Here is a 27,570-nt window from a genome sequence, read left to right as displayed (position 1 = left end):
TCAAAGCACATGCCCTTCATTGTTACGCTTCCTGCCTAGGGACATCATGCGGCGTGACGTTTCTCCTCGTTGTTGTAGATCCCAGCAAGCGCGCTTCCATCCTGCCTACTTTCCTTACGACCCGTGTGTTGACAACGGGCATAAACCGAACATGTAAAATCTGTCAGTGATTTGCAATCCCGCCAGATCCTGTCTACCCTACTACACGACGTCGCCCGGAGTTGCGGTAACGTGCCTTCTTGTCCGTCCCATCCAGACGCCTACATGCACGTCCCATCCAGACGCCAACATGCACGAGTGACCTGCGACTGTCGTGTTACAGCGGATCCTAACGAATAGCCAGTGAGAGACAGCTAACCGCAACAAAACGCTTTCTAAGCCAGCAAAGGCGCGAGAAGGCTATCCGCAGGAAGCCGTGTACCACGGTGACGAACAGATTAACAAAATAGACACTCACAACAAGAGAGACACTCCCCAGCCGCCCAACGCGTCTAAGGGGGAACCCAAAAGCCCACCATCCGATATGCAGCTTGGCAATTGCGCCGATTCGCCCATACGCATGTCTCTATGCCTCCACAGCCTATGCCACGTCCCTATGGTCTCCAGCCTGCAGCGGCCTCCCACCACCACTCCTGCCGTATCCACCTCGGCTAATCAGCAACACACATCGGGGGTCTTCGGCCAACGGCCTGCTTCCCGAACACGTCCCAACCGCCTCCATCCTCTTTCCTATCCAACCCTTCCTAAGCCCCAACGGCTGCCCGCCCAGGAAAGCCACAACAGCAGGTTGACTGCACGACCGAGATGCGTTCCACAGAGCGGCTGTCACAGCGCCCCTCCGAAAGCCCACAGGGCCGCGAACCCAAGGGCCACCTGTAGACCCGACGACGCGTGGCGATGCAACCGCCATGAGAGCCTTATTCCAGCTCGGAGAGGCGCTCGTTCGTGCAGTCATACGACCCGTGATGTCAATATGCGCCAACCAGCCAGTCAGTCAGCCCGTCTGCCGGTCTGTCAGTCCGTCCGTTCGCCGGAGGGCAACCCAACGGGACCACTTAGCTAGACACTTGCTCTCCTGTGCCCGCTGACATCCGCCCTAACCCCTGGTCCGTTGTCCCTGGTGAAAACTATCTTGCTGCCAAGTCCACAGTGCATAATGTCAATCGAGCATGCGAAAGCCCGAGCCAGAGAGCCTGGCCACCGGGCTAGGTCTGACCAAGACCCCTCCCGCAATCCTCGGCATCCTGTCAAAAGAGTGCCAAATGGTTTTCCCAGCCACCATGGCTATACGAGATCACAGCATGTAGGCCATCCTTGTCGATACGTTCTCGAGGGTGCTGGATGTGGACCGAAGCTAACCCTGGGCTCCTGCTCCTGCTAAAAACGTCTTTATAAGTCCACAAGAAGCAATGTTAACGGGGCTGAGGCTCAAGTCGAGGTTCTCCCCCCCCATGACACGGCGGGTCCTTTCCCCGACACACACACACACCCCTTACCCAACAATCCCTCTGGCTTCGACCCGTCTGCAAAGCTTACCTCTCCCGACCCACCCTTGCCCCTCCCCTGCACCCTCACTGCATCCCATTGGTGCGACAACGCAAAGCATTATTGGAGCACCCAACACAGTACGCACTACATCTCCTCAAGCAGCCCCGTTCACACACAACCCACGCCCTCCCGCTCCACTCATCAGTTCTCTCTTTGTTCCGTATCCTTTTCCAGCATCATCATAGGGAAGTGGCGTGGGGTCCGGATGAAATAGCTCCTAATACCGGCCCAATACATCCAAAACAAGCAACCAACGAACGGCTCGCGGCTCGGTAGCAGCGTGCGCTCTGCCGCCGCCTCCGTGCCGCACCAGCTAAAAGCCCCGTTTATTGTCTCTTTAGGCTCTCACCACCCCATCTTGTATGCCAAATCCCCTCGTGGGTGCTCGTGGTTTTGTTGATGATGGTGTTGGTGCGCATCGCCGTGCTGCTGCTGATGCTCGTAATGATGTTGCTGTGGGGGCTGTTGATGGTGGTACTGCTGCTGCTGTGGGGGCTGTTGTTGTTGGTAATGCTGTTGCTGGGGCTGCTGATGCTCGTAATGATGTTGCTGTGGGGGCTGTTGGTGATGGTACTGCTGCTGCTGTGGGGGCTGTTGTTGTTGGTACTGCTGTTGTGGGGGCTGCTGATGCTCGTAATGATGTTGCTGTGGGGGCTGTTGTTGTTGGTACTGCTGCTGCTGTGGGGGCTGTTGGTGATGGTACTGCTGCTGCTGTGGGGGCTGTTGGTGATGGTACTGCTGCTGCTGTGGGGGCTGTGGGTGGTGGTACTGCTGCTGTTGCTGCTGCTGCGGGTCGGGTTGCTGCCCGTGACTGGGAGCGTGCTGCGCGTGCTGTGCATAGTGTTGGTCCATGCCTTGCATAGGCGGCGGCTGGGGATGATGGTAATGGTGCACGTCGCCACCACCAGCGTCGGGCATCGGTGGGTGCTGATGGTGGTTGTGCTGGTCATACTGCTGATGATGGTGTTGCTGGTGCTGCTGGTCGTGGCTATTATGATAGTTGTGGTGGTCCTGATCGCGGTAGCCAACGTCATCACCCTGCGCCTGGCCATGGCTGTGGTCATCTGCGTTCCAGTCTCCATGGGCGTCGTGAAGCCACCACTCATCCTGTTTGCATAGCAGCGAAGGGAGGGTCAGGGAAGCGAGGGAAGGGGGCCCAGGAAGGGAGGGAAGACGAACCACGAACGAGTGAAGCTGCTGCCAAGGAAAGAGAAGCAGAACTGGCCAGGAAGGGGGGGAGGGGCCAGGGCGTGATAGGGACTCAAGGTATCATGAGCAGCAAAGCCGGGACCACCAGAACAAAAATACACAAACACGCTAGCCAGCTCTTTACAAAAAAATCTCTCGATATCTCGCTCTATTTACTCAACCAATCACTTGCTCATAGGCCTTGCCCCACACATACATCATACAGATTACCTGGACCTCCCACGCACGCACAATACCGCCGCCGCTACCTCCCACCCCCAACCCAGAGCAAGTGGTCGCACCATGGGGTCATAAGAGTCGTAATGGCCGTGGTAGTGGTCGTAGTTATGAGTATGACCCAAATCCTCTTCATGATGGAAATCCTGGTGATAAATGTCATGATGGTGGACTTGGGCCGGTTCCGGAGCCTGCAGACTGCCGTCACCGCCACTGCCAGCTGGCGCCTGCTGCCCGGCCTCCAGGCCCACTTTTCCGGCCGTCATCTGAACGATCGAGTCCCGGATTTTCGTCTCCGGCAGTGGCAGGTCGGCTGTGTTGCTCAGCACCGGCGCCGGCGAGGGCACCGGCGCTGGCGGTTGAAGCGGATCAAAGTGGTGCGGCTGGAGAGCCGGGGGGGTCGGAAAGTCGGTGGGAAACAAGGTGGTCGGAAGGACGCCAGTGAGGAATTCAGTGGGAAAGGCGTCAAGGGAGCTGTCGGGACAAAAAAGGGCCAAAGAGCCACTACTGGCGTTCCAAAGGGCCATGCACTCGTGGCTGTTTGCAAAGCAGGCAAATAAACGTCTTGCTGAGAAATAGGAATCCATTGACGTGTTCAGAAATAGTAATACAGAAGAACTGAAGGAGAAAAAGAAAGGAAAGGAAAGGAAAACAGCAGCCTGGTAATGCCGCCGTACAGTCACACATACACACACGCGCACCTTATGCACGGGGATATCCGCATGGATCTGCCCAAAGTCCGTCTCGGGCCGCAACGTGGGCTCAGCCTCCGGAAGGGGCGCCGTGTCGTTCTTCGCAACCAAGGGCGACAAGGACGACGACGACGACGACAGTGATGACGACGAGTAGACGAGGGAGAGGTGTGCACGCGAACGGGGCAGGAAAATGAGCCCCGCGAGGAAAGGACGGTGGCCAATAGATGAAAATGCGCGCAAAAGGAAAGTTATGGTCTGCGTGATTGCGACGAGAGACTTACGACAGGGGAGTGAAGAGAGCATCAATCACGGCCAAAGACAACCAACTCCGTAAAGCCCCAAGACACCTTCTGGGTGAATACGGAAATCATACTCCCTAGAGGGATGCGGGTGCGGGGGGGCACGACGCTTATTCTGAAAATGTTGCCGTGTTGTTTCAAATGGATCTCGTTGGCTCCCTTTGTCTGTTGGTTTCTTCTCTCTTTCAGTCCTTGTCGGTCATTCCCTCCTTAATTACATACACAAACACTGGAACAACACACATACGCACACATGCACGTTTTGGACCCTTAGCGCACAACCCTTAGCCGCCATTCCCTTCTCGAATTTCATCCGGCACTGCCATAGACGAGACATGGCGCGCACGCCCACATTACCCCCTATCAAAACGGCGGAAGGGCTCCCCGCGACCCCATCACGGTGTTTCCCTCATCCAGTTGCCCTCCCCCTCCCCCTCTCCCTCCCTCTTCTCCCAGTCCTACAAACTCACCAGGGCCATGGTCAGGTTTCTGAGCTTCGAGACCTCCTCTGTACATCTGCGCAGTAATGGCAGTAACAACAGTATATCCGTAACAGTAACAACAGTATATCAGTAACAGTAACAACAGTATATCAGTAACAGTAACAACAGTATATCAGTAACAGTAACAACAGTATATCAGTAACAGTAACAGTGACAGTGACGGTAGCAGTGACAGTGACAGTGGGCGGGCAGACCATCATCGCCATCATGTGGTGGTGGAGGCCGCACACCACTTTCCCAGGAGAGAGATCCCCCGTCGCCACACACATCTTTCCCGTCCTCTGTCCTTCCTTCCTCACTCCCTACCTCCCCGTGCTCTTCTTACTTTTTGTACTGCTCATGCAGGTCCTGCTCGTACTTGATCCATTTGTTCGCCAGCCCATGCCAGTCCTTCTCCCGGGTCACATGGGTGGCCTCCATCTTGGCCATTTTGGTGTCCAGGGCCTCAATGACTCCGTCTGAGCGAAGCAGCCTGGAAGGGGAAGGAGGGGGGGAAAGACGAACCACGTGAACGAGTGAAGCTGCTGCCAAGGAAAGAGTGTACAAGAAGCAGAACTGACCAGTAGGGGGGAAAGGGGAAGCCCACATCGTTATGTAATAACCAAAGGTCCTGTCAATTGTCAATCGACGCCTAAAATTACCGTGGGCCGCGGGTTTGCGTGTGTGTAGTCGGTAGTGTGTAGTGTGTAGAGTGTGTGTGGAAGGGTGTGTGTGTGGATGTCACCCTTCCCGGAATGCCATCAACCCACCAAACCACACATCCGAATACACCTCCGACACGTCCCCATAAACGGACCCTGCCTGCTTAAAAATATCTTAGAAATCCCCAAACCCTCTTCACCGTAAGAGAACCTTCAACCGAACTAAACAAAACTAATTAAGCCGATAGCAGCCCATCTTAAAACTCTAAGGAAACCCTTCGCTAAAACCCTAAAACCCTAAAACCCTAAAGAACCCCAATGATCCCACTCACTCAGCCCGCAGGTCCTCCACCATTTTAGTCAGCTCAACCTCTCGTCCGCTCCGATGCTGGTCGATAATCTCCCGCTGAGGTACATGTGCACCAAAAATTACGAATCCAGGCTTAAAATCCAGGTTAGAACCAAGGCAAGATCCAAATCCAGGCAGGGGTATCCCGGCAGCTGCCAAACGAGGACGAGGGAGCAGTCACGGAAAAGAAGCTGGCCACACCCGCTCCAAACCCTCGGAGTATCCCCATGGCCCTGCTATTATTGCTACTGCTGCTACTGCTGCTACTGCTGCTACTGCTGCTGCTGCTCCGGTTGCGCATTCGGTTGTAGCTTTCTATGAGCACCGCCCCACCCTAGGTTCCCTGCGTAGCTCTAAACACCAGCTCCCCCTACCAAATACCGCTTCCGTCCCCTGCCCCTCTCCTGCCCCTTGTCCTTGGTGCGGCGGACGCGTCGGCTGTTGGCCATTTCTATTCTTTCACCCCTCACCCTCATCCTCATCATCCTCGCCACCACGGGGTTAATCCCCCTTCTCTCTCCCCCGTCACCCGGATGTCCCCATAGTGTCATCTTGTCTCCCCAGTTGCCCTCCCCCCCTTCCCTAACGGACCCTTTCCTTAATGAATGCATTCCCTCCGCTCTCTCCCCGGCTCTCCGTAAACCTTCTTCCCTCCATGCGCATGATGCCCCTCCACCACCATGTAAATCCTCAACATCAACCCCGACCCACCTCCTTAGCTTGCTGCTGCAGCGCCTGTTCCTTGCTGACCAGATCTGCCTCCTTGCGCTGGAGCTGGTTGGTCAGCTCGGTAATCCGCCGCTGGTTGTGACCATACGTGTGCTGCAACTGCTCCAGTTCCGCGTTGCGCGAGGAAAACTGACTCTGTTGGGTTTCCATTTTTAGTGTAACGAGGGCGGCAGGGCCAGGGCCGATAATGAGATCGGGTGGACAGAGAGAGAACGGTGCGGGCATGGAAATGCCGAGGGGGAGGAAAGCCAAAGGGAGGGGAGTGCAGATTGCGCCGACAAGCGAAGGGGAAGACGAAACATAGGCATGGTGGCGAGTTGGACAGACAGACGGGTGTGAACCCCTCCTCCAACCGGCACGTGGAAGATGCTGGACTCGGGTGAACCGCAGGTACATAACATACTCCAGATAGGGAGCCCCACAGCATCACATACTACCGTGGGACGGCACACGGTAGCTTGATCAGCTGCCGATGCCACGGAAAGTTGAGCGTCGAGGGGTTGCTGGCGCACCTGAATGCTGCGAAGCTCCGATCGCAGGCTGTCAACCTCAGTTTTGAGGGCAGCTTTCTGGGAGTGAGCCGATGAAGCACGGAAGTGGGTGAAGATTGAAAAACCAAGTGCAGCGATGGCCACCAGCGCGAGGATGCCAGTTACGCTGTTTTGTGTGCCTAAAAGGCCCTTTCGCCGCCTGCGAGGTTGAGCATTGGGTGCGTCTTTCTGGGTCGACGTATAGGGGGAGACATTGGAGTTAAGAAGGAAACAACGTACCCGTAGGGGCTACCTCCATAAGCACCGGCACTGGAATAGGGCAACATTGTCAATTCAATCCGTGCACCCTATTGCATAACTGGCTAGGAAATGTATCCTGAGCTGCCAAGGCCGCGATTGATGAACGGCCTGCCTATTTATGCAAGTGCGCTGATCTAGAGATGCCTGTGTAATTAGACATATCTGCAACGACCTAAATGCACAAAACAGTGGCGCTGAGTTCTGCTACAGAAGGCTGGCGGATACGACAACCTGTCAAACGGTGAAGTGTCCTAGGAACAAATTTTAACGCAACATCCTTATGCTTACAGGTGTGAACTGTTTGACATTATCAATTAAATGAGCTTGCTGGTGGTTTAACGCCGCAACTTCACCGCCTGAGGCCCTCCCGTTTATCCCCATCTGCTGCCATGCAGGCAAATAACACGAGTCATATTATGTATTACTGAACTAAGGGAAGAAGACTGGACGTGCCACGGACCCATGGGCCTAGGTGGTTAGGCACCGTTTGGGGACGGTCCAAGTCGATTCGTCCGGGGCGCTGAGCTATGAGCTCCCAGTGCCGCGGAGATATGGCAGACGCGCTTTGTAGCCTTACATAGGAACTAACCTAGCAGGAGTAATGAAAGTTAGTTTCATACTTCTGCAAAAGGCCCTCAAATGCGACGTGAAAGCTTCAAGTACACGAATATCTGGTGCCTGACTAACATCGTTTAGAGCTGGTCCACGCCGCATCCGTGAATCCATTGAAGGGGCCCATGAATTCAGTTGGAAGCTCGATTCCTATGCTGACGTGCAGACAGGCGTAAGCCTTGTAAATGTTTTGTGCGTACACACACACGCGCGCTGAGACGCACATGAACAGCGGTGGAGACGTGTACCGAACTGTTGTTGGGCAAAATGTTGCTTAGTGCCAGCAGGAGGTGTGTGGGACGACAGCCCATACATGGCATCACTTTGGTGGGAGTTTGCGCCCAGCAGAGCGCGGTTCACGGCATAGGAGTCTCTTGTCTGTGCAAGGTATTTTACTGGAATCGAGCAGCGCATCCTCGTTGCGTACTGCCGTACTCATATTACATGTAGGCATTGCAGTTGACCCGAGCGGTTCTAGGCAAGGTGTCGTCGGAGATATTGAAGCCAGGTAAACAAAGCCCGAGGGAAAGTAAACGCATCCTAGCACATTGCGGTTGGGAGCTGCTCAGCCAGCCCAGGTTGCCGCAGCCCCGGGTGGGAGCGGAAGTGACAGAAACTTCCGCCACAGTGTCAGTATAACAAAGCCACAAGCAAAAGCCGCAGCCGCAAAGAGCTGCAACCTTAACGGGCGTGGTGGTTCTGTGTCATCAGCACGGTGGAGTTTGAGCAACACCGTAACCCACGAGGCATGCTTTGAACAGCCTCTGAACGCACCCTACAGTAACCCGTCCTTCTTTCTACATGGGTACGGCAGGGTTGCCTACGGTACTCCTGGCGCGCTTTTGCCGTACTTCCGCTGACAGTCGCCTTGATTACGTTCGGTTGCCGTACACTGCACGGCGGGACTGCAGTAGTGAATGTGAGACGGGTAGCCGTACATGATGGTTGGGCTGGGAAGGTCGTAGTGCGTGATGGCTTCAGGGGGATCCGCCTCATTCCCAGGTGCTATGGGGAAAACAGGAGAAAAAACACGATCGCCAAGACCAAGTAAAACGGGTTTCCTGGCATACTACTTCGCGACCGGTCGAAACTTTGCTTTCAAGCAAATGAGCTTTTCCCTTGCCAGCATCTGCCTTTCCCAATAACCACGTTGTATCGTGTATCGGTGGACATTTGGCGGGCGGTTTCGCTGGCCGTGCGTGAAGGCGTCGCGCAGCGACGAGCCTTGAGAAGCAGGCGCCTTTGAATTCGAGTAACCCGCGGGCGAGAGAGCGGTTTGTTGTACACTCCGTTCGCCTCACAGATACTATGATAACATGTGCCATTCTGTGCGTGACACAGAGTGTAAGCCTGGGGACGTGAACCAGGTTGAACAGGACTTCTGCACAGTACACAAGGTTTTGACCGGAGCCGGAGAAGGCACAGGCGCTCCGACAACTGCGATCAACGATGAAGGAATGGCCTCCAGAGGAACGGTCCTTAATAGCTGCGGCGTTGTGTGCATGCTTTAAAGGCACAGGAGCACTCAGTGTGGCGACACCGCAAGCCTGCGTGTGGGCCCGATAGCTGAGGCAGCAGCTTCCTGCGGGAAATCAAATAGTCCAAAGTGGAAGAATTTGTGCCATGTCGTGCAAGCCAACGGCTAGACCGCAGACCTTATTCACCTTTCCCCCAGGCCGTACGCCAATGCAACCTGCTATCCAACAGGGCGGTAGTTACAGCTAATGCTAGCAGGGACAATCAAACACTCGAATTACTTACTCTGTATGACAATTCTAGCTTACGAAAGGGCTAACGTCTTTTAGATACATCTTTGGCAACTTACTCTGGCCCAGCTGTTGCCACCTTTCATTCCTTGCAAGATTGGATACTATAGTGACTGTGAACTCTTGCTGGCGGGACAAGGACCTCACGCGCGGGCCATGAATATGGCCAACAACAACATCCAGCAGGTGAGGACTGGGTGTTTGCTATGCACGCAAGACATACGTACCCAGACTTACTGCTGCCGTTCACTGCCGTTCAATTTTGATGACCGCCGTGCGTAAAGACTCAAGTGCATTTCCTTTGCCGCTCCCGTTCGCCTCGCTGCTTGCTTTCCTTCCAATCCCTTTGTGCCACTTCGTTGGCAGTGGTTTGAAAGTATTGATATTGATAGGAGTGGCGAGCTTGACGTTGGCGAACTGCAGCGGGCTTTGTCCTTGGGCAACTTGCACTTTGGAGTTTCCGACGTGGACCAAATGATACGGTGAGACAAACTAGGAACGTTTTGCAAAAGACATCAGCTTTGGCATCTCAGGGAATGCCTGACGCATATCATGCGCAGGGCGTTCGACACACGTGGGCGAAGACGGTTAAGTTTGATGGAGTTCCAGCGATTGCACGAATTTCTTGTCAATATCCAGAGCAGCTTCGCATACTTCGATGCTGACCGGAGCCGGACGCTGGTTCGGGACGAGGTTCGGCAGGCATTGCGTCATTCAGGTAGGCCTCCTTGTCCTCCTGACAGGTGTTCGCACTAGTGTAGGTGTAGCGCTGTGCCTGCTTCCGCTGCAGGCGCAGGGACTGGAACCGCGCAGGGATTGAAACCGGCCTGTGTTTCGGAATCTGTACGTTTGTCCACCGGGTTCCCTCCCCCCCCACCCCACACGCTGCTACGAAACGCCAGGCTTTCAGCTCGACGAGCCGGTCCTCGTGGCTATGATGTCTCGGCACGATCCGGACAACTCGGGAACGCTCACGTTGGATGAGTATATTCGGATGTGTCTCTTCCTTCAGAGCTGTGTTCGGACTTTCACGGCGTTTGACCCGCAGCGAACGGGCCAGATCCGGCTAGATTTCAACCAATGGGTATACGCAGCCTCCCACGTGGCATGAGGACGGAACAGGAGGAGGTGGGGACATGCAACTGCCGCGAGGCGTGCTTCGCTTAGACATGGTTCTGTGCCTTTTGCCAACTTTCCTAAACGTCAAGCCAAATTTACAATCCATGCTGGGGCTGACCACGACAGCAGCTCCCGTGGAAAGGGATAGCGCTTTGGAAATCGGTCTCCGGCGTCTCATCTCTGGGCCCTGGCGAGCCAAAGTGGAGGCAGCTGCGACGACAAAATAGTCGGGAAAGCGGCAATTACGAGGGGGAAAGGATCCTCTGCACGTCCTTTCCTAAGTCATGCATGTTATCGGGGAGCGGGCAGTCTTAAAAAGGTTTGTGCAGCACACAGCAAGTGACATACCGCGTGGAAATTACTTTTCCGTTGTTAACAGATGTACAGCCGGCCGCTTGTGGCCGTTTCAAGCTGGCATGGGGCATGCGTAGGTTAAGGCTGCTCCTTGTGGTGACCTGAGGAGGTGAGGAGGGTGGAGACTGGCTGGTGGCGGAAAGGACGGACGTTGTGTGGTGCCTGTGTCACTAGAACATAGAAACGGCCCCAGGGCTATTGGCGTAGATTTCTCTGAACGATCACGAGACCACAAGCAGCGGATTGCGTTGGGGTTTGCGTGGGGATGACGGTGCCAACTTACAACTTGATGGTTGACGCAGGAGTTGGGTTGTCGTAAGTTGCGGCAGGTGTGCAATGCGCGTATTGCGGTTTAAACGGTGCGCGCGCACATTGGTGTATGGACTCTGCACATTGTTTTGGATCGCACGGAGGGGCGCATGCTTGGGGCTTCGCACCGCCACTCAGTTGTCTTGCGCCCATGGTATCCATGGAAGAATGTATGCGGCCTGCTGTGCTGCGCTCCAGTCTTCCAAGAAAAATTGCCCCTGGGACGATGCAAATCTCACTGCTGGTTGTGATCCATGAACTGACGCCATCCTCGATGGGCAGCTGCCGGGCGGGGACCAGGCGGTCGGACGCGCGCAGGGAGAGAGGAGCAGGTAAACAGCAGTGCCCCTTTCTTTGGTGGGATAGGAACGTGTGGCCTGGCCTTGCTAAGATGCTCCTGCTCTCGTAGCGGCTACGTTAGGTTGCTATGCTTGTCTTGTTGTGTCTGTATTTTTCCGGCAGTTCCGCTGGGGAATTGGGAGCGCGTTGCAGGAGAGGTACGCACGGGGAGGGGGCGCGTGGGGTGAGGATGGGGAGGCATTGTCCCGGCGCGAGGGCCATTGGTGAAGGTCCGCTCCGCTTCGATCCATGCTGTCGTTGTTCGCTTGACATGACTTTGTAAGGCCCAATCCACGTGGCCTGTCCATTGTCGCACGTTTTGACTCCATGAGGGGCGGGCTGGAAGGGACCCCTTTCGACATGTGTGCACGCATATCTGTGATGGTGTATTGGTATTGCATGTGTCGGCTATCCGTGTGTGCATGTACACGCGTGTTTCTACGCGTGTGTGCATATGTCATGTGCGTGTGGAGGATTTGCGTGGGTACGGGCAACGAGAGGAGGGAGTATACATGCCCTATTGTGCGTGCCGAGTCGCGGTGGGCAGAGAAAGCGGGTTTCCTCTGTCACGTAGAGCCCCTTCCCGGCGGTAGCCCAGTACTGGTTGCCACTTGTTTGCTCTGCCCTCGCGTATTGCGCAAGTCAATAGACGGTGCGGCAGCATTACGGTTTTGGGAACAAACACGGGCAAAATGTCCTTTGTTGGATTCTGCGCCACTCGCTCCGAGTGCTCTTTTGCAGCTGCACGACGGACGCTAGGAAAACGCTTACAGCTAATGGCCGCTGATTGTGGCCCCGAAGCCCTCTTGCGGTGTGGAGGATGTAATGGGGGGGGCTATCGGGAAAGTATACGATCCGTATCGCGGTGGATGTTGCGTTTTTCCCTTTTTAGGGGGGAGTATTAGGGTTGTGAAGGGCTTCGACGGAAAGAGGGTTTGAAGCGAGCGGTCGGTGCCCGTGCCTCGAGACATAAGATTTGCATCTCCAGCAACCCGCTTTATATAATGCTGACTCGTCACGCTGCTGGCTCCTGTAGGTGTGGGTGTGTGGCGAAACTGAAACGCAAAGTTTTCATGGCTTAGGCAGTCGGTGTTGCACTCATGAATCTCGACGGTACGGACAATACTGATTGTCTAATGTGTAATGTTTTTTCGTGCAGTCGCGGATTTGCCATTTTCAGGTTACATGCTGGCGGCTCCTGCCTCGTTTGTCGTTTGCTTTTGCTGTAAGATACTTGTGGCCTGCTACACCGCGTAGTAAGGCAAAAAGCCAACAGGGCGATCATTAATGCAATTCAGCTCATCGCCGTTGCGAGGTGAGGCGTGGGCAGCCGCACTTGCCCATCATGTTGTTGTTGTTGTTACATGGTCGTGGGTGCGTTCCCCGTACCTGCAAACCACCCTAATACGAGCCGAGGGCTCAAGGGCTGCCAAATCGCCTATAAGCACCATCCTACCTCGCACTTCCAACGAAACAAGTAATGAAGGATACTAACGACCAAAGGGAACGATAGAGTTGCGGTGGGACCATATGCGTTCCAGCATCCTTGCCAGGCGTTCAGGTTCCCACTTCATAGCGTCCTTCATATGCTCGAAGCGTGGGAAACCCATATCAGATCTGATTTTGTTGTACACCGGACAGTCCATCAAAATGTGCTTCTCGTCCTCGATATGGCTATCAGTGCCGCAGCAAGGGCATACTCGCTCCTCCCTAGGTATATAACGCCGTCCCTTACGCTCTCTGTTAGCCGCCAATGCCCAACAGCAAAGCCTAAACTGCATAAGCTTGCGGTTCGCTGAACGCAGGATAAACATTGCGATATGCGGGAGCACCTCCTTCCTGCCCGCTTGCTCGGCCGCCAGCCCCATCCAATGCTTATACTTCGCCATGTGAATTCCTGGTTGGCCCATCATGTGGAATCCTGTGGGCGTTTTAGTGGCGAGGGCTGCAGACGGGAGCTTAAGAGCATGTTGGGCGCAAGCAGGCACGGGGCTTATGCCTGCATCACGACCACAACGCCCTTCCCACAGGCACTGTGTGACGATGTCTGGACTCGCAGTGGACGACAGCTCCATTGAAGACCCCGTAATTACAGGAAAGAAGATATGGTCTCGTCGAAAACCGGGTACCAAATGAGCCGAGTAACAAAACTGCGTGTGGTGGCCGGGTGCACGGGGTAGCCTGCAAACCCATACGCAACGCTAGCACGTTAATAACAAGGAAGCGCTGAAATGAAGTTACTCTACGCCCTGCCCTGAGCGCCTTCTTTTTAAGTCCCAGGCCCCCTGATTCGTGTATATGTATACACAACAAACATTTTCGATCTCAGCGCCTGCTGGTCTGCGTATTCACTTTCCAATACCCACCAAACCAAAGATGGATTAGCAGAAGGGGGCCCGCAGGACATGACGGCCCAGCTTCTGAACGGTGCGCAATCAAAGCGCTCCTTTTAACAACATCACTATGAGCAGCAGCAGCAGCAGCAGCAGTCTTGCGCCTTAAGCCTCTGCCTCAAAAAATTGCATGGCGCCGCGCCGCGACCTGACACCGCGCTCCACACCGCGCCTACACAATGCGTCATGTTGCTCCTGGCCAAGCGCTGGCTTACAGGACGCTTCCCTCCCTAACCGGTCTCGCCAAGTGACGAACCTCCACCCGCCCGCCAAGTCACCTACGCTGAACAACAGGAGACGGAAAGAGGGAGTAAAGGCAGCCCCATCACCTCAACTTCAAATATGAGGCCCTGCCCTTCCATGTACATACACAACTCCCTGGTGCTGCTAAAAGCCCACCTGCGCAGGATCTCGAGACTTCGCGAGATGGTTTTTTCGGCGAGCCCAAAACCAAAGCAAACGACCTGCGCAGCCACCCACCTACCCCGCCCATCCCAGACACTCCTTTCAGCCTTTCACCTCCGTTACGATAGACCACCACCACCTCTCAATGCACTTCTGCCTGACCCAAAACAGTGGGGGGGGCCAGGGACCGGGAAACGGGTTGGCGAGAGGAAAGACACGCACGCGGACGACGACGACAGCACTATCAGGTCTCGAAGGAGAGGCGGAAGAGCTGCGGTTCAACCCACTCTCACTCATCCGGTTGCACGAAGAGGGCGGCCTGGAAGCAAAAGGAAGCAGCGCACAGGCGGGAGAAGGAACACAACACAACGGAAAACAAGGCAGTCGCCACGTGATCATCACCTCGTAGGGAGTACTGAACGTTCAGCGAGCGAAAAGCAGAGTGTTGGAGAGAATGGGTTGCGTGGGTAGGTGGGAAGCAGGTGCACCGGAAGGGAGGCCACACCACACGACACAACACACAGGCAGATGCTGCCTGCGAGATCCCGATGCATACGGAAGCCCAGAGAAGAAGAAATGACGAGGCGACAACCCCGGGGGGCGGGGAAGGGAAGATGGGGAAAAACAGGGACGACATTAAAATGGAGCGATGATAGGAGGTATGCGAGGCACAAAGGTTCACCAGTGCCGGCCGCCCCCTCTCACCGGTCCTCCCGGGACCGAAACCCCATCGTCCCACGCCGGCCTGTGCTCGACCTAAACCCATTTTCCCTCCTTCCACCACCACTGCCACCACCGCCACCGTCACGACGCGCGCATACCTGCGGTGTCAGTCCCAGCTCCTGCAGCGATGCGGGGCCATGCGCCGCACGCAAAAACACCCGACGTGGGTAGTTGGCTACCAAATGATATCGGCTGTAGCTCGTGGCGTCCAGCGAGTCAACAAAGTCAAACACGGCCTGTGGATATGTACGGCACGCGGAACGAACGGAGGATGTAGCCGCATGCAGGAGATCGTGATCCCATATAAGGAGGGGACTGCGGGGTTCGAATGACCGACTGCCAAAGCCTGCAGCCCCAGATCAGGAGCGAGGTAGGGGCCGAGCACGTGGGTGCATGGAGTGGAGTAACTGGGGAGGAACGTACCTGGACGCGCACTGCGTACTGCGCGCCGTAGTACCTTTAATAATTTCATGTGGGTCCAGGTTGATAAAAGAGTTGAAAAGATGGGCAGTCTATGCCGGCAAAACAACGAGCATATGCAGAGGTTACTTAATAAAAAAATAAAAATCGTGCTAAGAAATGGCTCCTTTTCACGACAATATCGCCCAAAGCACCCAAACGTCTAACCCCGGGGTACACCATCCGCGGCAACAGGACGCCCCGTCCCCCTACAGCACGTGCAACACCCCGACCTGCAGAGCTGCGCCCCGCGGAAAGCACCTCGCCGTGTTGGTGCCATCCGGAAGCCGCAATCGAATGGCGGCGCTCCCCTCCGATCCCGCGGGGGGCTCGGGGAGCAGCGCAGCACGAGCCGCCTGACGTCGCTGCTCCACCGCCGCGGCCGCCTCCGCCTGACGAGCCGCCTCCGCCGCCGCCGCCTCCCTGCACGGAGTTACGGCCATGGCCATGGCCGTTGCCATGCGCGGTGGTCGAACAATTGAGTGATCGGTGCAGGGATGGAGGTCAGGAAAGTCGGAGGTCCCGAGAACGGGACTCGGCGGAGGTTCAGGAGGCTGTAGGTCGAGTCTTTCCAGGATTGCTACGGTTACCGGTGTTACCTTGAAAGCTCCTAATCGTCATCTCTAGATGAGCGACCGGACTCGTGCGGGCCGGCAAATACACAGCCATCTATCCATTTACTTACCTATCTATCCATCCATCAATCTATCCAGCCAACCAGCCAGCCAGCCAGCCTTCCCAGGATACACCCACCTCGCTCTGCGCTCCTCCTCCTGCCGGCGTTGTTCTTCCTCCTCCTACGAAGGTAGGTAGGTAGGTAGGTAGGTAGGTAGGTAGGTAGGTAGGTAGGAGTTCAGAAAAGTGGTACCCACAAGGGTACCTAAAAAAAGGGCACCGCGCATACATACACGCGTACACACACACACACACAAAATCCGCGTCCGCGAACGAATCAGATGCCTTGATGTAAGGGCTCTTACTTCGTTCTTTCTTTCGCCTCCATTCACTTTCGCTACACAATATATAAAAACGCGCATCCCGACAACTCCCCAGCTCTCTGCCCGTACCCACCTCCTGCACCAATTCCCCTCCGTCTTGACAACCCCACCGCCGCCTCCATCCGCCTTCCCTTCCCTTTTCATCCTCATCCTACCTGTCTCCTCCGCTCCTCCGCCCGCTCCGCCTCCCGCCGCCGGTCCGCGGCCAGGCTGGCCTCGTACTCCTCGTTCTGCTCCTCCACCAGCCTACGGGCTGTAGCCTGCGTTTGCGGCAGATATCAAATAAAAGGAACAGGTTTGGGGGGTCTTGAGAGGTATGAAACGTCGTTAAAACAGGAGCAGCAAAGACATGTTGTTTCAAGAAGCTGCGTGGGGCCACCGTGCCGAGCCTCTGACCCAACCTTGACCCAAATCCAAGTTTGAATTTAAACTTGAAATCCAGCCACACGACACCCGCCTCTCCCAGCCTTGTTTCATTCGAAAACGGGACAAGGCTGGAAGAGGCGGGTGTTTCCACCGTGCCCTGTACACCTTATCCCGTCTCGTCCCTGGATTCCCCGACCGTGACGCACACCTCTTTCACCCCTCCTACCTCCCCCTCCTACCTCCCCCTCCTACCTCCCCCTCCTACCTCCCCCTCACACCACCTCCTACCCCTCACAACACCACCTCGCCCTCCTCCGCCTTTCCACCTTTCCCAAACACATATTCATCAGCTCCTGCCCACAGCTAAGAACAACAGAGCACGCACGCGCGCAAACACGCACCCGCACTTCTGCCTCGGCCCGCTGCGCCTCCAGCAGTGCACCAAAGTTGGCGACCGCGCCGCGCAGCAGCGTGAGAAGTGTTTGCGGATCGTTGATGGCGGCTCCGGAGCCGGATGCGACGAGCTGCACCCGGACGTCTGATGGCGACACGGACAGCAGGGCCACGTAGGGGAAGCGAGTGACCGCCATCTGGGTTTGCTGGGAGAGCTGCGGGGCGGGGGGGAGGGAGGGGGACCCGGGGGCGAAAGACGAACCACAAACGAGTGAAGCTGCTGCCAAGGTGGTTGCGGGGGGTGAGAGAAAAGAGAGCGGGGAAAATGTGTACATGTATGTACGTATGTACATACATACACATACTAATTAAACAAGTGCCGACGCCCAAAGTTGCAACTTGTCTGCCAAAAAAGGGAAAGGGGAAAACATACACAAGAAGCAAAGAATCATGTACTGATGTCCAAAGTGTGATGTCCAGAAGGGAGAGAGAACAGGTACGGTAGCGGATGGGTCGGTGCAGTTATCACGTGCATAAAGCCCTAACTGGCTAACTGGAGAGCTTGGAGGTTCGGAGGATCAAGACCCCGGGAGGTGTAGTGGCGGAGTTGCGGGAGAAGAAAAAATTAAAAACGGCGATCTGGGTCAGCTTAGCTCGGTTGGGTTGCTTAGGATGACTGGGTGGGTTGTGGCGTGAGCGTTAGGCCCCAGGGGACGGGAGGGGAGTGGAGGAGGGGGTGAAAAAGGAGGTGGGGGGAAGAAGAGCTGGATGGCATTACGAAGTTGGCGGGCTACACAAAGGCGTGCATGTGCGGGGGGGAAGAAGTGCTGCAGTGCTGTGATGGAGTTACGTCCGTACCTCCCCACTACAGCACCCCTTTTTCCCCCAACTGCTACCCACCACGAACGCATCCGCGGCCGTTACGTCTCCGCCCCAAGATACGAATTTGGCGTTGATGTAGTTCACCACGTCGGGGCACGTCAGCACGGTACGGCAAAACACATCCGTGTCCTGCACGGTAGCGGACGTGCGTGTGGGTGGGCTGGGGTGGTGAGTCCAGTGGTTGTTGTCAGCAAGTCAAAGGTCGTACCGCGGAGGGACAGCAAGGCCAACCCAATTCCAGAGTTTTCCCCTATGCCTCCTTTCTTCGCCACCTCCCACCGAACAACCCTCCCCACCAATCGTTTCCTCCCGCCCTCACCCAACCTCTGAACTTGCTGCTCGCAAGCTAAGCCGAATCCACGCTAAGTCGGATCCAAAAGGATCCAATCTCCCTTTCCACTTCCACCTTCCCATCAACCCCATTCTCAAGCGCAACGATACGCTATACCTGCAACCCAACCTGGAAAGTTCCAGGTATATCTCCTAACCAGCATCACGGTCCTTATCCGATCCGGTATCACAATACAAATAAACAAACAAGCAGCCATCCCACCTCGTGCTCCGGAGAGTGCAGGTACACAAGAAGGAATTTGAACTCGCGCCGTGCCTGCTGACAGGCCACCCGCCACCCGGACTCTTGCCACCGGGGGTGCCGGTCGCCGTACGATGCCTTGAATGACGCCACGAATGCCGCTGCCTGGCCTGCTGGGTCGAGCTCCTCGCCGCTCGCCCCCGTGCCGGCTGCGATAGTCGCCGCTACGCTGCGTGCCGCACGCATCACCCGCACAGGCAGCACCCGGTCGCCCACCACCGCCGCAGCGTGGAGCCCGTTGAACAATGTAAACCGCACCACCCGAAAGCCAAAGCCCAGCGCTAGAAGCGGCATGCGAAAGACAAAGCCGAGGAGGCTCAGCGGCGCCGCTAGCGCAGGGGCGCCGCCAGCGCGCGGCACTCCTGGTGCGCGTGGCCGCAGCGTCGCCGGACCGCCGCCGCCACCAGCGGCAGCGCCTCCGGTCCCCGCTGGCTGAACGGCTGCGCCGTGGAGATGAGGTTGCTGGTGGGGAAAGCCGCCGCCTCCGGCATTGCTGCCGCCGATAACTGCCTCACGGGTGGTGTACGCGTCCCCAAAGTCGGAGCTGTCTAAGGCATTGCTTAGCGATTTGGTCACGATGGGCCACAGGGAAGAACGAAGGGGCTTTCAGAAGGGAATGGGAGCGAAAGAATTGGGAGGGCGAGCTAGGCCGCTGCATGGCTTGCTCACGTTGATGTTGGGGAATGTGTTGCTGTGCGAAGCGCGCATCATCTCGCACAGGACTTCAGTCCGTTATCCTTGCGTGTTGCAGCAAGGGGTATTTAGAGGACGTCTGATACACTTTCATGCCTATTTGAAAGGCAACGCCAGACGGTGCGCACCTGGCATAACACCCTGACTCACCTACAGCCATTTGTAGAGCTAGCTCCATGTTCCCTCCAGCAGCTTCCAATAGGAAGCGTGCTTGCGCCTCGTCGCAGTGGGCCATCATTTGCAGCCTGTTAACCGCCAGATCGTCGGGCACGTAGCCTCCGTCCGCCATTCCTAAATTTCTGCAGCTAAAAATCTTTCATACAATCGTTGATCCTCAACCTTGCTAGGATTCAAGCCTCTATAGTTTCAATGCTGTGCCAACTCACGGAACACTTGCTGAGCCGCACCGCAGAGTTTGAAAAAGCAGTCTTACCAAGTCAAGTTGTAAAATTTGAAGAGGGTATGCTTTAATGCGCTGTGCAGCTGCTGCTGACCGTGGTCCCTAGAAAACAAGGGTTAAACACGTTTGCAGGGCGCCGCTTAACAGATAAAACTTGGTATTAATCTAACCTCGGATGTGCTTTTCAGTAATGGTAGGATGCCCCGTACCCCGTGGTGTTCCATTGCCTCTGCTTACATCACCCTCTAACCGCCAAACGGTTGCAAAGTCGTACCAAAGGCTCACTGCGAGTCTGCGGCATTGCACCTCCAAGGAAGCGGCGAGGGCTTCATCCCGGTGTGCTGCTGAGTACTACCGAAAGGTTATGTTCTGGAGGCGTTTGTGTCAAGGCTGGGGACTTCTGGGAGCCGGCTGTTGCCGATGGAGGATTTATATGAATCAACGAGCCAAAGGCCCCTTGACATGCGCTGAGTTGAGTGGGTCGCGAGATGCTGGTCATGGTACATGGATATGTAAGCGTAAATATGCGTTGACGTGGGCTGGAAGGTTAAACTGGTTTTGAGGTGATAGATGTGGTCAACCTGGGGTTCCTGGCAATGGATAACCCCCGAACAGATGGTTTTGAGAGCCGTGTGTTGTTTGTACGTGCGTTTGCGGGGAGCGTGTGTGGCCAGTGTCAGTCAGCCTCCAGGCCTCATATCCGGGAGCGTTAAATGGGACGGCGTGTCTGCCACTTGTCGGCTGACTTTCCATAATCGAATCATTCAGAACGTCATTGAAAAGGGCTCTAACTGGCGCGAAAGAATATACGAATACTAGTACCGGTATTTAAATAATGACCAAGCAGGCCAAGCAGTGCGAAGTAGTGCCAATCAGGGGGAGGTAAATTGCAGTTGTCCACAGCGCGGCGTCCACGGTTACTGCCGTTGGTACGATCTCGTAGTAATTAAATATTCGAGCTCGCCTGCACCAACGTCGCAGTCAGTTTCGCTCGGGTGTGAGTGGTCTATACAAATGAGGTGCCGGGGGCTCAGAGTAACTGCCCTGCAGTGATGCACGGACGAGGTCGAAGGGAGAGTTTTTACCCGGCAGCTGCGGATCGGGCGGACTCCAAGCGTCGTCTTGACCACCTAGGAACATTACGTCAAGTGTTATAAATGCATTTCCCAGGACTTTGCGTAATGTGGGGTTGGTTGCGTGCGTTGGGAGGAGCATAGCCACAGGGTACGATACCGGCCTTCTACTTCGCATACACAGTGCCTGACTCGCCGCTTGTCAAAAAACTTTGCAATCATTACATATCACACCGTCAATGCCATCATCTCCTTTAGTACACAGCATCACGCGTGAAATACTACACAGCAGCACGCATAGCTACATGGATGCAGCATGGATGCAGCTGTGTATGCAGGATTCACAACAGGTATACCGGCAATAACTTACAATTTTTATTACTTCCTATACTGGGACATTACGAACGTCTTGATAAAGCTTGCAAGGGCACTTCTGGATGGTTGCAGGCGAGCGTCGTACGACATTCGCTTGCGCAAGACTGCGAGAGATCGATAATTTCCATGTTAGATAGGGCTTGATGTGGCAGTTTGATACCCACGTGCACTTACCGATTGGCCTGAAAAGTGTTGCTGGCCTACCCTTACTCAGCAATCCTTTAAAACAGTTATCTTTCTTTCCTGTTTGCAGCACGTGATATATTGTTTAACGTTTCCGATTATGTCTGATATTGATCATGTCTGTTCCCTTCCTCACTTAGGGCTTGCAGCTTTAGTTTTCCCGCGGCCTTAAGATTGTCCGCAACGCACGTGCCAAATTACTGATACGTCACAAAGGCTAACAAGCAAATCAAGCAAATTTGAGTTTATAGACGCTATGCTGACTGGCCAAGATGCAGGTACATGCGCGCTTGATGGACCTTGCAGCCAAGAGCCGCCTCCTGCGGTCCAATTCCCAGCTACCGCCTCGGCATGTCCAAGCACGACCGCAGCCGCGGTGGTGTTGGACAAGCTTGCCGGCTTGGACGTAGCCAGGAAGGTCGAGCGTGATCGGCGCCGGGAGGAGTCCCGAGCGGCAGCTGACCCGCGCGAGTCGGTAGCGCGGTTTCTGAAGACTTTTTCAGCACGGCAGCGCAACGTGGATGAGGCGCTGAAGATCATGCTAGCAAGCCACCAGGGTGACCGACAGCTGCAAGAGCAGCAACAGCCTCAGCAGCAAAATGCAGCAGCTCAAGATGACTTCGACGGAATCGACGTTGTCAACTTGGTAGTCTCCACAGCATCTCCAGAACATATCCAGGCTTCGTTAGATTTGGTTAGTGCCGAGGTTTTGTCCCTTGAGCAAGCCGCTGCCGCATCGTCGTATTACCTCCCCGCATACGACCAGAAGCAATGTGCCGCCACCATAGCGTCCCTGCGCGCCTCGATCGAGGCCGCACGCACGGCGCTAGTCCCTCGCAGGCGCTTTGCCTTCGGCAGCAAGAAAGTGAGCAAGGTCCGCGGCGAGGAGGTAAGCACGGCCGCGGCGGCTACAACGACAGCAACAACGACCGGCCCCAGAGCTGCTGCTGCCGCAGCGGCGGCGGCGGCGGCGGCAGCGCCTATGCCAGCCGCTTCTGCGGGTTCCGCTGCACCTGGGACAGCGGCGGCGTGCAGTCCGGGGAGAGATGCTTCGCCACACGCGGCATCGCCTGGGACTTCTATAGCCGCAGCCTCTGGCCATCCCACTGCGGCCTCGATACCCTCATCAGCAGTACAGGCGTCGGCAGGAGCGGCGGAGGTGACCGTCACGGCAGATAGCGCCGCGCTCGATGCCGCGCCGGCAGCGCTGACGGTTTCGGAGCAAGACCGCGCTCTGGTAGCACGCGGGCGCGGCTTACTAGGCCTCACGGACGCGACTATTGTACTGTCTGCAGACGAGGTTTCGGAGCATGGCGTCGGTGGCGACTTTGTGCTGCTAGGACTCACGCGGTGTCGAGTGGTGCTGCTGGGTCGGCTACGCGCGCTGCGGATAGCAGGGCTTCGAAGCTGTACGGTGGTTTCCGGGCCCGTGACGGGCGCCTGCTTCGTGGATGACGTGCGCGGCAGCAGCTTATCACTGGCCACGTATCAGGTTGGTTGCGATATGGCGACTTGGAGGCCCATTCCTGGTGTGGACGAGGACATGTCCAGTTTGCAACCTCATGCGTGGCGGCATGCACGGCCACACACACACCCAGGCGTGTGAAACCCTGGTCTGCCCGCCGGGCCGAAACCGCATCACCCGGTCCAGCCTCTGGAACTGGCCTGCCGAAGTCTCCCTGTTCATCAAGCAGCCAGAGCTTGGCTGTTTGCTATGAAGCTAATTCATGTCTTCAAAGATAGTCCGTAATAATGGCGGACTCATTGATCGCGCATGGCCTGTGCGCGGCCTGGGCTGAGTGTTGTTGCCGTACACCATGCCCCGAGCCCAAGTTGCCCTAAACGGCCCAGTCTGTCACTGCGGCACGTACGCATACGCGCGCGCGCATGCGCCCCGCATTCGCTTTCAGTCTTTCACTTTGGGCTTTCACAACCTACAGCTCGGAGGCCTACTGGCCCAGCTTCCGAATCGGTCTTTCTTGGGGGAGGCAGCAGACGCTAGTAAGAAATGAATGCCAGCCCGTGGGTCTGGGATGGCAACGAGACCTCAACAAGGAACTTCTAACAGCCAACGACCACCCTGTCGCAGGTGCGAGTGCACCGCACGCATGCCACGGACCTCTTCCTGCGGGCTCGTAGCAAACCCATCATCGAGCACTCCACAGGCATTCGCGTGGCGCCCTGGGTCGCGGCCGTCGCGCCGGAGCCGCGGTTGGAGCGGTTGCTACAGGTACAAGAACGGATAACGGTAGCAGTAACTGAGAACAGGTGCATTTACTCTCGTCCTTCTGAGCTTTCTGCGTTTCGTCTTTGTAGACGACAGTTTTCTTGAGCCGTTTGCAGTATCATTATCACAGTCATGCTACCTGGCGGTTAAGAAAAGAAATGCCCTGTCACGGCAACGTCGTGAACGGTTTCCCTTGCCCTGCCGGTGCCCTGCGCCCACAGGCGAACATGCTAGGCGAGGAGACCGGCTGTTGGCAGCAAGTGGGTGGTTAGTCATTGGTTGGTTGCCTGGCAAGGTGGCTGGCTGGCCGGCTGACGTGCATTGCACAGAATGTCAGCCTTTTACGCAACTGACGGTGCTTGCGTTTTTGAAACAAAAAAATGATGGTGATTGGGAAGTAATAAGATGCGGGATGCTTGATGGGGTCCGTAAGCCACATGCACAGGGCCTAGGGCTTTTCCTGACAGCCACACACGCCATTGCTCATAAAGCTGTTTTATGGGCCGGACATGTACACTCGACCCCTCCGCCGGCGCCGGTGCTTCCGGATACCATAAATAATCGTATATGCTAAACGGATATCATTGTAATGGCCTTCCCGCATCCATCTAACACCGTACACGACCGGTCGGCTGCCGTACTCAGGTGGACGACTTTGGCTGGATCAAGGCCGTACAGTCCCCGAACTGGTGCGTGATGCCGCCGGAGGAACGTCCACAGGAGCTGTTGGCCGTGCCGCCAGCTGTGTGGGGGGAGCCTGTGGTGCACGAGGCGACGGCGGACGGTATGGCTGCTGGAGCTGGTGGCAGCGGCGACGGCGGCGAGGACGTAGCGGTTCAGGACGTCCGGGACGCGGACGATGAAATCTAGGGGCTGTTTGGGGTTTAGGGAGAGCCGTGGCAAATGGCGTTGGTAAGGGTGAAAGATTTAGGAAAGTAGGAGAGGGTGAGGGGGCCCAGCTGGAAAGACCTGGCACGCTGCGGGAGGAGACCTAGGGGAATAGCGATGATACAGGTAGCGGGATTCGTGCGGATGAGAGGCGGTCTTGCCGACCCGTCTGAAAGGATGCGTTGTTGTGAGGGTGCTCGCCTGAGTAACCCAGCTCGACCTGTGGCACTCCGTTTCCCGATCCACGTCCATGTAAATTTGGTGTCAGCACGTGGGGTCTGACTCTTCACGTAACTCCTCAGTCGTCACACTCCTCCACTTATGATCCGCGCCAGACTAGCTAGCTTAACAGATGAGGCCACTGATTCTGGGCCGAAGGGATATTGGTCCCACGAATGACGGAATGTAATACTGAATAGCCGCACGGATGCGCCCTTGGATGAGCCCGCGTCACGAAGCTGGCCTAGCTGCAGCTGCCGTCATCGGATCTGATTCGCATTTTGAGATCCTTATGTGTGGTTGTGGGATGCGGGAAGCATTGCGGGGTAAGCGCATGAGAAAGCGAGGCCGGACCCAGGGGGACGCGGGTGCGGATGGGTCTTGGATTTGCGGGCCCTCACAGATGGTATCCGAATTCGTCTTTCCAAGTACGCACGCACATTTTCACAGGATTGTGATATCCTCCGGTAAAGTTGCACCTGTCCGGATCCTTGGATCTTTGGACAGGATGTATCCTAAAAGGGATGCGATTGTTACAGTGGACCCCGAACGGGTCGAGTGCAGCGCCCATAGGAACGCCTCCCGCACAACACTGTGGGCCTTATTCAAAAAGAACTCGGCCAGGCCGTACTAACTTCACTGGACACACGGCCTCAGTTAGTACGCTTAAACAAAAAATTGAGGCTCCGACGTGCGCCCTCAAACTTCGTCATTGTATATCGGTAAACGGCAAGCAACCATGTCTGCGTCATTGACATATAAGAAAGGGTGATTGTGAGGTACATGATCCCAATGTTTTGGCAAGTAATCTCGTGCCGCAAAAGCAGTTAAACGGGCCCAAAAGTCAGAGATAACCTCGTATGTAATGCGGTTAAGCGATGGCGTTGATATAGGCATGATGGTCTGGAGACCTTCCTTAAACAACAAACGGCGACCGAGATTGAGTGAGCTGATGGCCGCGAGGCATACAACCTCCCATACACACGAACAAATCCAGGTTGGTGGAATGCCCAACCACAGGTTAGCCCGGTTGAAAAGGTCAGGGAACTCAAGTTCGTTTTGCAGAGCTTCACGAAGAGCCAACGCGACAGTACAATCCCAGAAATGATGCCGACGATCCCCACAAAGCATGCGTACACCACAGGGGCACATAGCAGCCGGGATACCTCTTTGACGTTGCGCCCTATGCATAGGAAAGGCAGGGAAACCATCAAGAGCCAGCCTCCAAAAGGCTTCTTTATGCTCGTTATCCCACCGAAGTCTCCACATGCGCGACAAAGTACGACGGAATTCCAACAAAGTATTGGCCAAGTTCTCCGGCGATAAGACGATATCAACAGCATCCAAAATGAAATCTTCATGTTTGATATCAAGCGTTCGTAAAGAAGGTGCCATTAGTAAAGTCGTCGCAAATTTAACCGTTACTTGAGAGAAATGCAGTAACACTTGACCAAATCTCCATCCCAAGCTTTTGACAATTCTTTTCCAGGCCTCTTGCGGAGGCGGTATTTCATGGTTTCTGTCATTAATAGCTACTATCGCCGCTATGGTCCATTGCGGGGGTAGGCGGTCGATAAGTTGCGATATACGCGTTATGGCAGTCGCCCCCGACTGACACGATGCCGGCAGGGGATGCCTCGGCGTAAGCCCTAATATGCCCCGTACCACGATAGTACGAAACAGATTCGTACAATGAAAGTGTTGCGCCTCAGTAAGGCCTTGTACACCAACCATGCGCACCAAATTCCACGTAGACGACATAGCTGTGTGGCATCGTACGGCCATACCTACGGTATCTAACCCACGCAAATTTCTAAGATCACCAAAATGTTCGTCCAACTGAGCGTCATTTAGCAAAGGGTTTCCCCAAAGAGGGATATGGTAACACCAAGGACCCGGAGCTAGATGTTGCGCATCCAGAAGGACAGGTTGTGGTAGGGAAGTCATAGCTGATAGAATTCGTGTTAATGCCGGACAATCATTCGGCACAGGCCTACCCAGGATAGTAGTGACACGGCCATCTCGTACATCTCCCCTAACGGCCAACAGACATAATGGGTGGGCTGCCGGGTGGATATGACGCAATATTGCCAGTAATACCCGAGTCCACATGGGGTTAGTTTCCAACATACCAGCCATACCAAGGATTGCACGACAGGACAAACAGGCAAATCGTGCACGCAGATGTTCGTGCAAAGGAATAAGACCGAAACCTCCAATGGCAGGAGGAAACGGCATGTATGCAACTCCCACACCCGGGGCCCGTCTTCGTTCAGCATTGTCCCGCACAGATGGCGGTTGACGCCTGTCAATAACGGCCGCACAGTCTCCCAGCAGGTTATTCATCGAGGTGTTGCTAGGTGCCCCCATAAACTCCAAGTGGTACAGGACTCTACTAATGCTATAACCTGATACCGCAAAAGCTCGACCAAAAGCTGATAAATGCATCCCAGCGACTAACTGCAAGCTATTCCTCACAGGAGAAAGCGAAACCGATTGCTGTTCGAGCGAAGGCCTATCTGCGACGCGAATCCCTAGGGTTGTAGCTACTGAGAGCACCCTGAAATCGCCAACTATTGAACCTACAATAGGCTGCTGTTCAACCTCGTCTGCTACTTGTTCATTACCCACAGAGTTCGCCATATGCGTTAGGTTAGTAACCGGGATGATTAAATGATTACCAATAGCATTCGCTGGTGGTAAGTCCGCCGGTCTTGTATTGCGGGTGAATGTGCCAAGCGGCAAGAGCTCAACCTTGCGATCGTTGAGTCGTTGTCCCGAGGCTGCGTGGAANACATCCATGACAGCTTTGAAGCGGGGAA

The 27,570-nt window shown here is 55.5% G+C and overlaps 4 protein-coding genes across 4 annotated transcripts; 2 read left to right on the top strand and 2 right to left on the bottom strand.

The window, feature by feature from the left end:
* Positions 1–1,893: 1,893 nt before the first annotated feature.
* Positions 1,894–7,148, bottom strand: VOLCADRAFT_121709 (uncharacterized protein; the record flags this gene model as incomplete). The annotated part of the gene is made up of 9 exons (XM_002958328.1): positions 6,960–7,148; positions 6,702–6,879; positions 6,172–6,324; positions 5,444–5,517; positions 4,796–4,942; positions 4,438–4,483; positions 3,675–3,923; positions 3,039–3,356; positions 1,894–2,655 (listed from the first exon to the last, which is right to left on the bottom strand). The coding sequence occupies exons 1-9, from the start codon at positions 7,004–7,006 to the stop codon at positions 1,894–1,896; spliced, it is 1,974 nt and encodes a 657-aa protein (XP_002958374.1). The 5' UTR covers positions 7,007–7,148.
* Positions 7,149–9,520: 2,372 nt separating this feature from the next.
* Positions 9,521–10,469, top strand: VOLCADRAFT_99644 (uncharacterized protein; the record flags this gene model as incomplete). The annotated part of the gene is made up of 4 exons (XM_002958353.1): positions 9,521–9,544; positions 9,725–9,840; positions 9,919–10,076; positions 10,261–10,469. The coding sequence occupies 4 exons, from the start codon at positions 9,521–9,523 to the stop codon at positions 10,467–10,469; spliced, it is 507 nt and encodes a 168-aa protein (XP_002958399.1).
* A 4,097-nt stretch (positions 10,470–14,566) lies between these two features.
* Positions 14,567–19,672, bottom strand: VOLCADRAFT_99643 (uncharacterized protein; the record flags this gene model as incomplete). The annotated part of the gene is made up of 9 exons (XM_002958327.1): positions 14,567–14,596; positions 15,099–15,236; positions 15,693–15,882; positions 16,213–16,256; positions 16,613–16,717; positions 17,225–17,431; positions 18,117–18,227; positions 18,652–19,130; positions 19,534–19,672. The coding sequence occupies 9 exons, from the start codon at positions 19,670–19,672 to the stop codon at positions 14,567–14,569; spliced, it is 1,443 nt and encodes a 480-aa protein (XP_002958373.1).
* A 946-nt stretch (positions 19,673–20,618) lies between these two features.
* Positions 20,619–24,511, top strand: VOLCADRAFT_99642 (uncharacterized protein; the record flags this gene model as incomplete). Its single annotated transcript, XM_002958352.1, has 5 exons — positions 20,619–20,665; positions 21,631–22,906; positions 23,504–23,644; positions 23,863–23,901; positions 24,287–24,511. The coding sequence occupies 5 exons, from the start codon at positions 20,619–20,621 to the stop codon at positions 24,509–24,511; spliced, it is 1,728 nt and encodes a 575-aa protein (XP_002958398.1).
* Positions 24,512–27,570: the final 3,059 nt, after the last annotated feature.

Source organism: Volvox carteri, assembly GCF_000143455.1.
Source record: "Volvox carteri f. nagariensis unplaced genomic scaffold VOLCAscaffold_92, whole genome shotgun sequence".
Taxonomy (NCBI): Eukaryota; Viridiplantae; Chlorophyta; class Chlorophyceae; order Chlamydomonadales; family Volvocaceae; genus Volvox; species Volvox carteri.
This window is presented reverse-complemented; position numbering and strand designations above follow the sequence as displayed.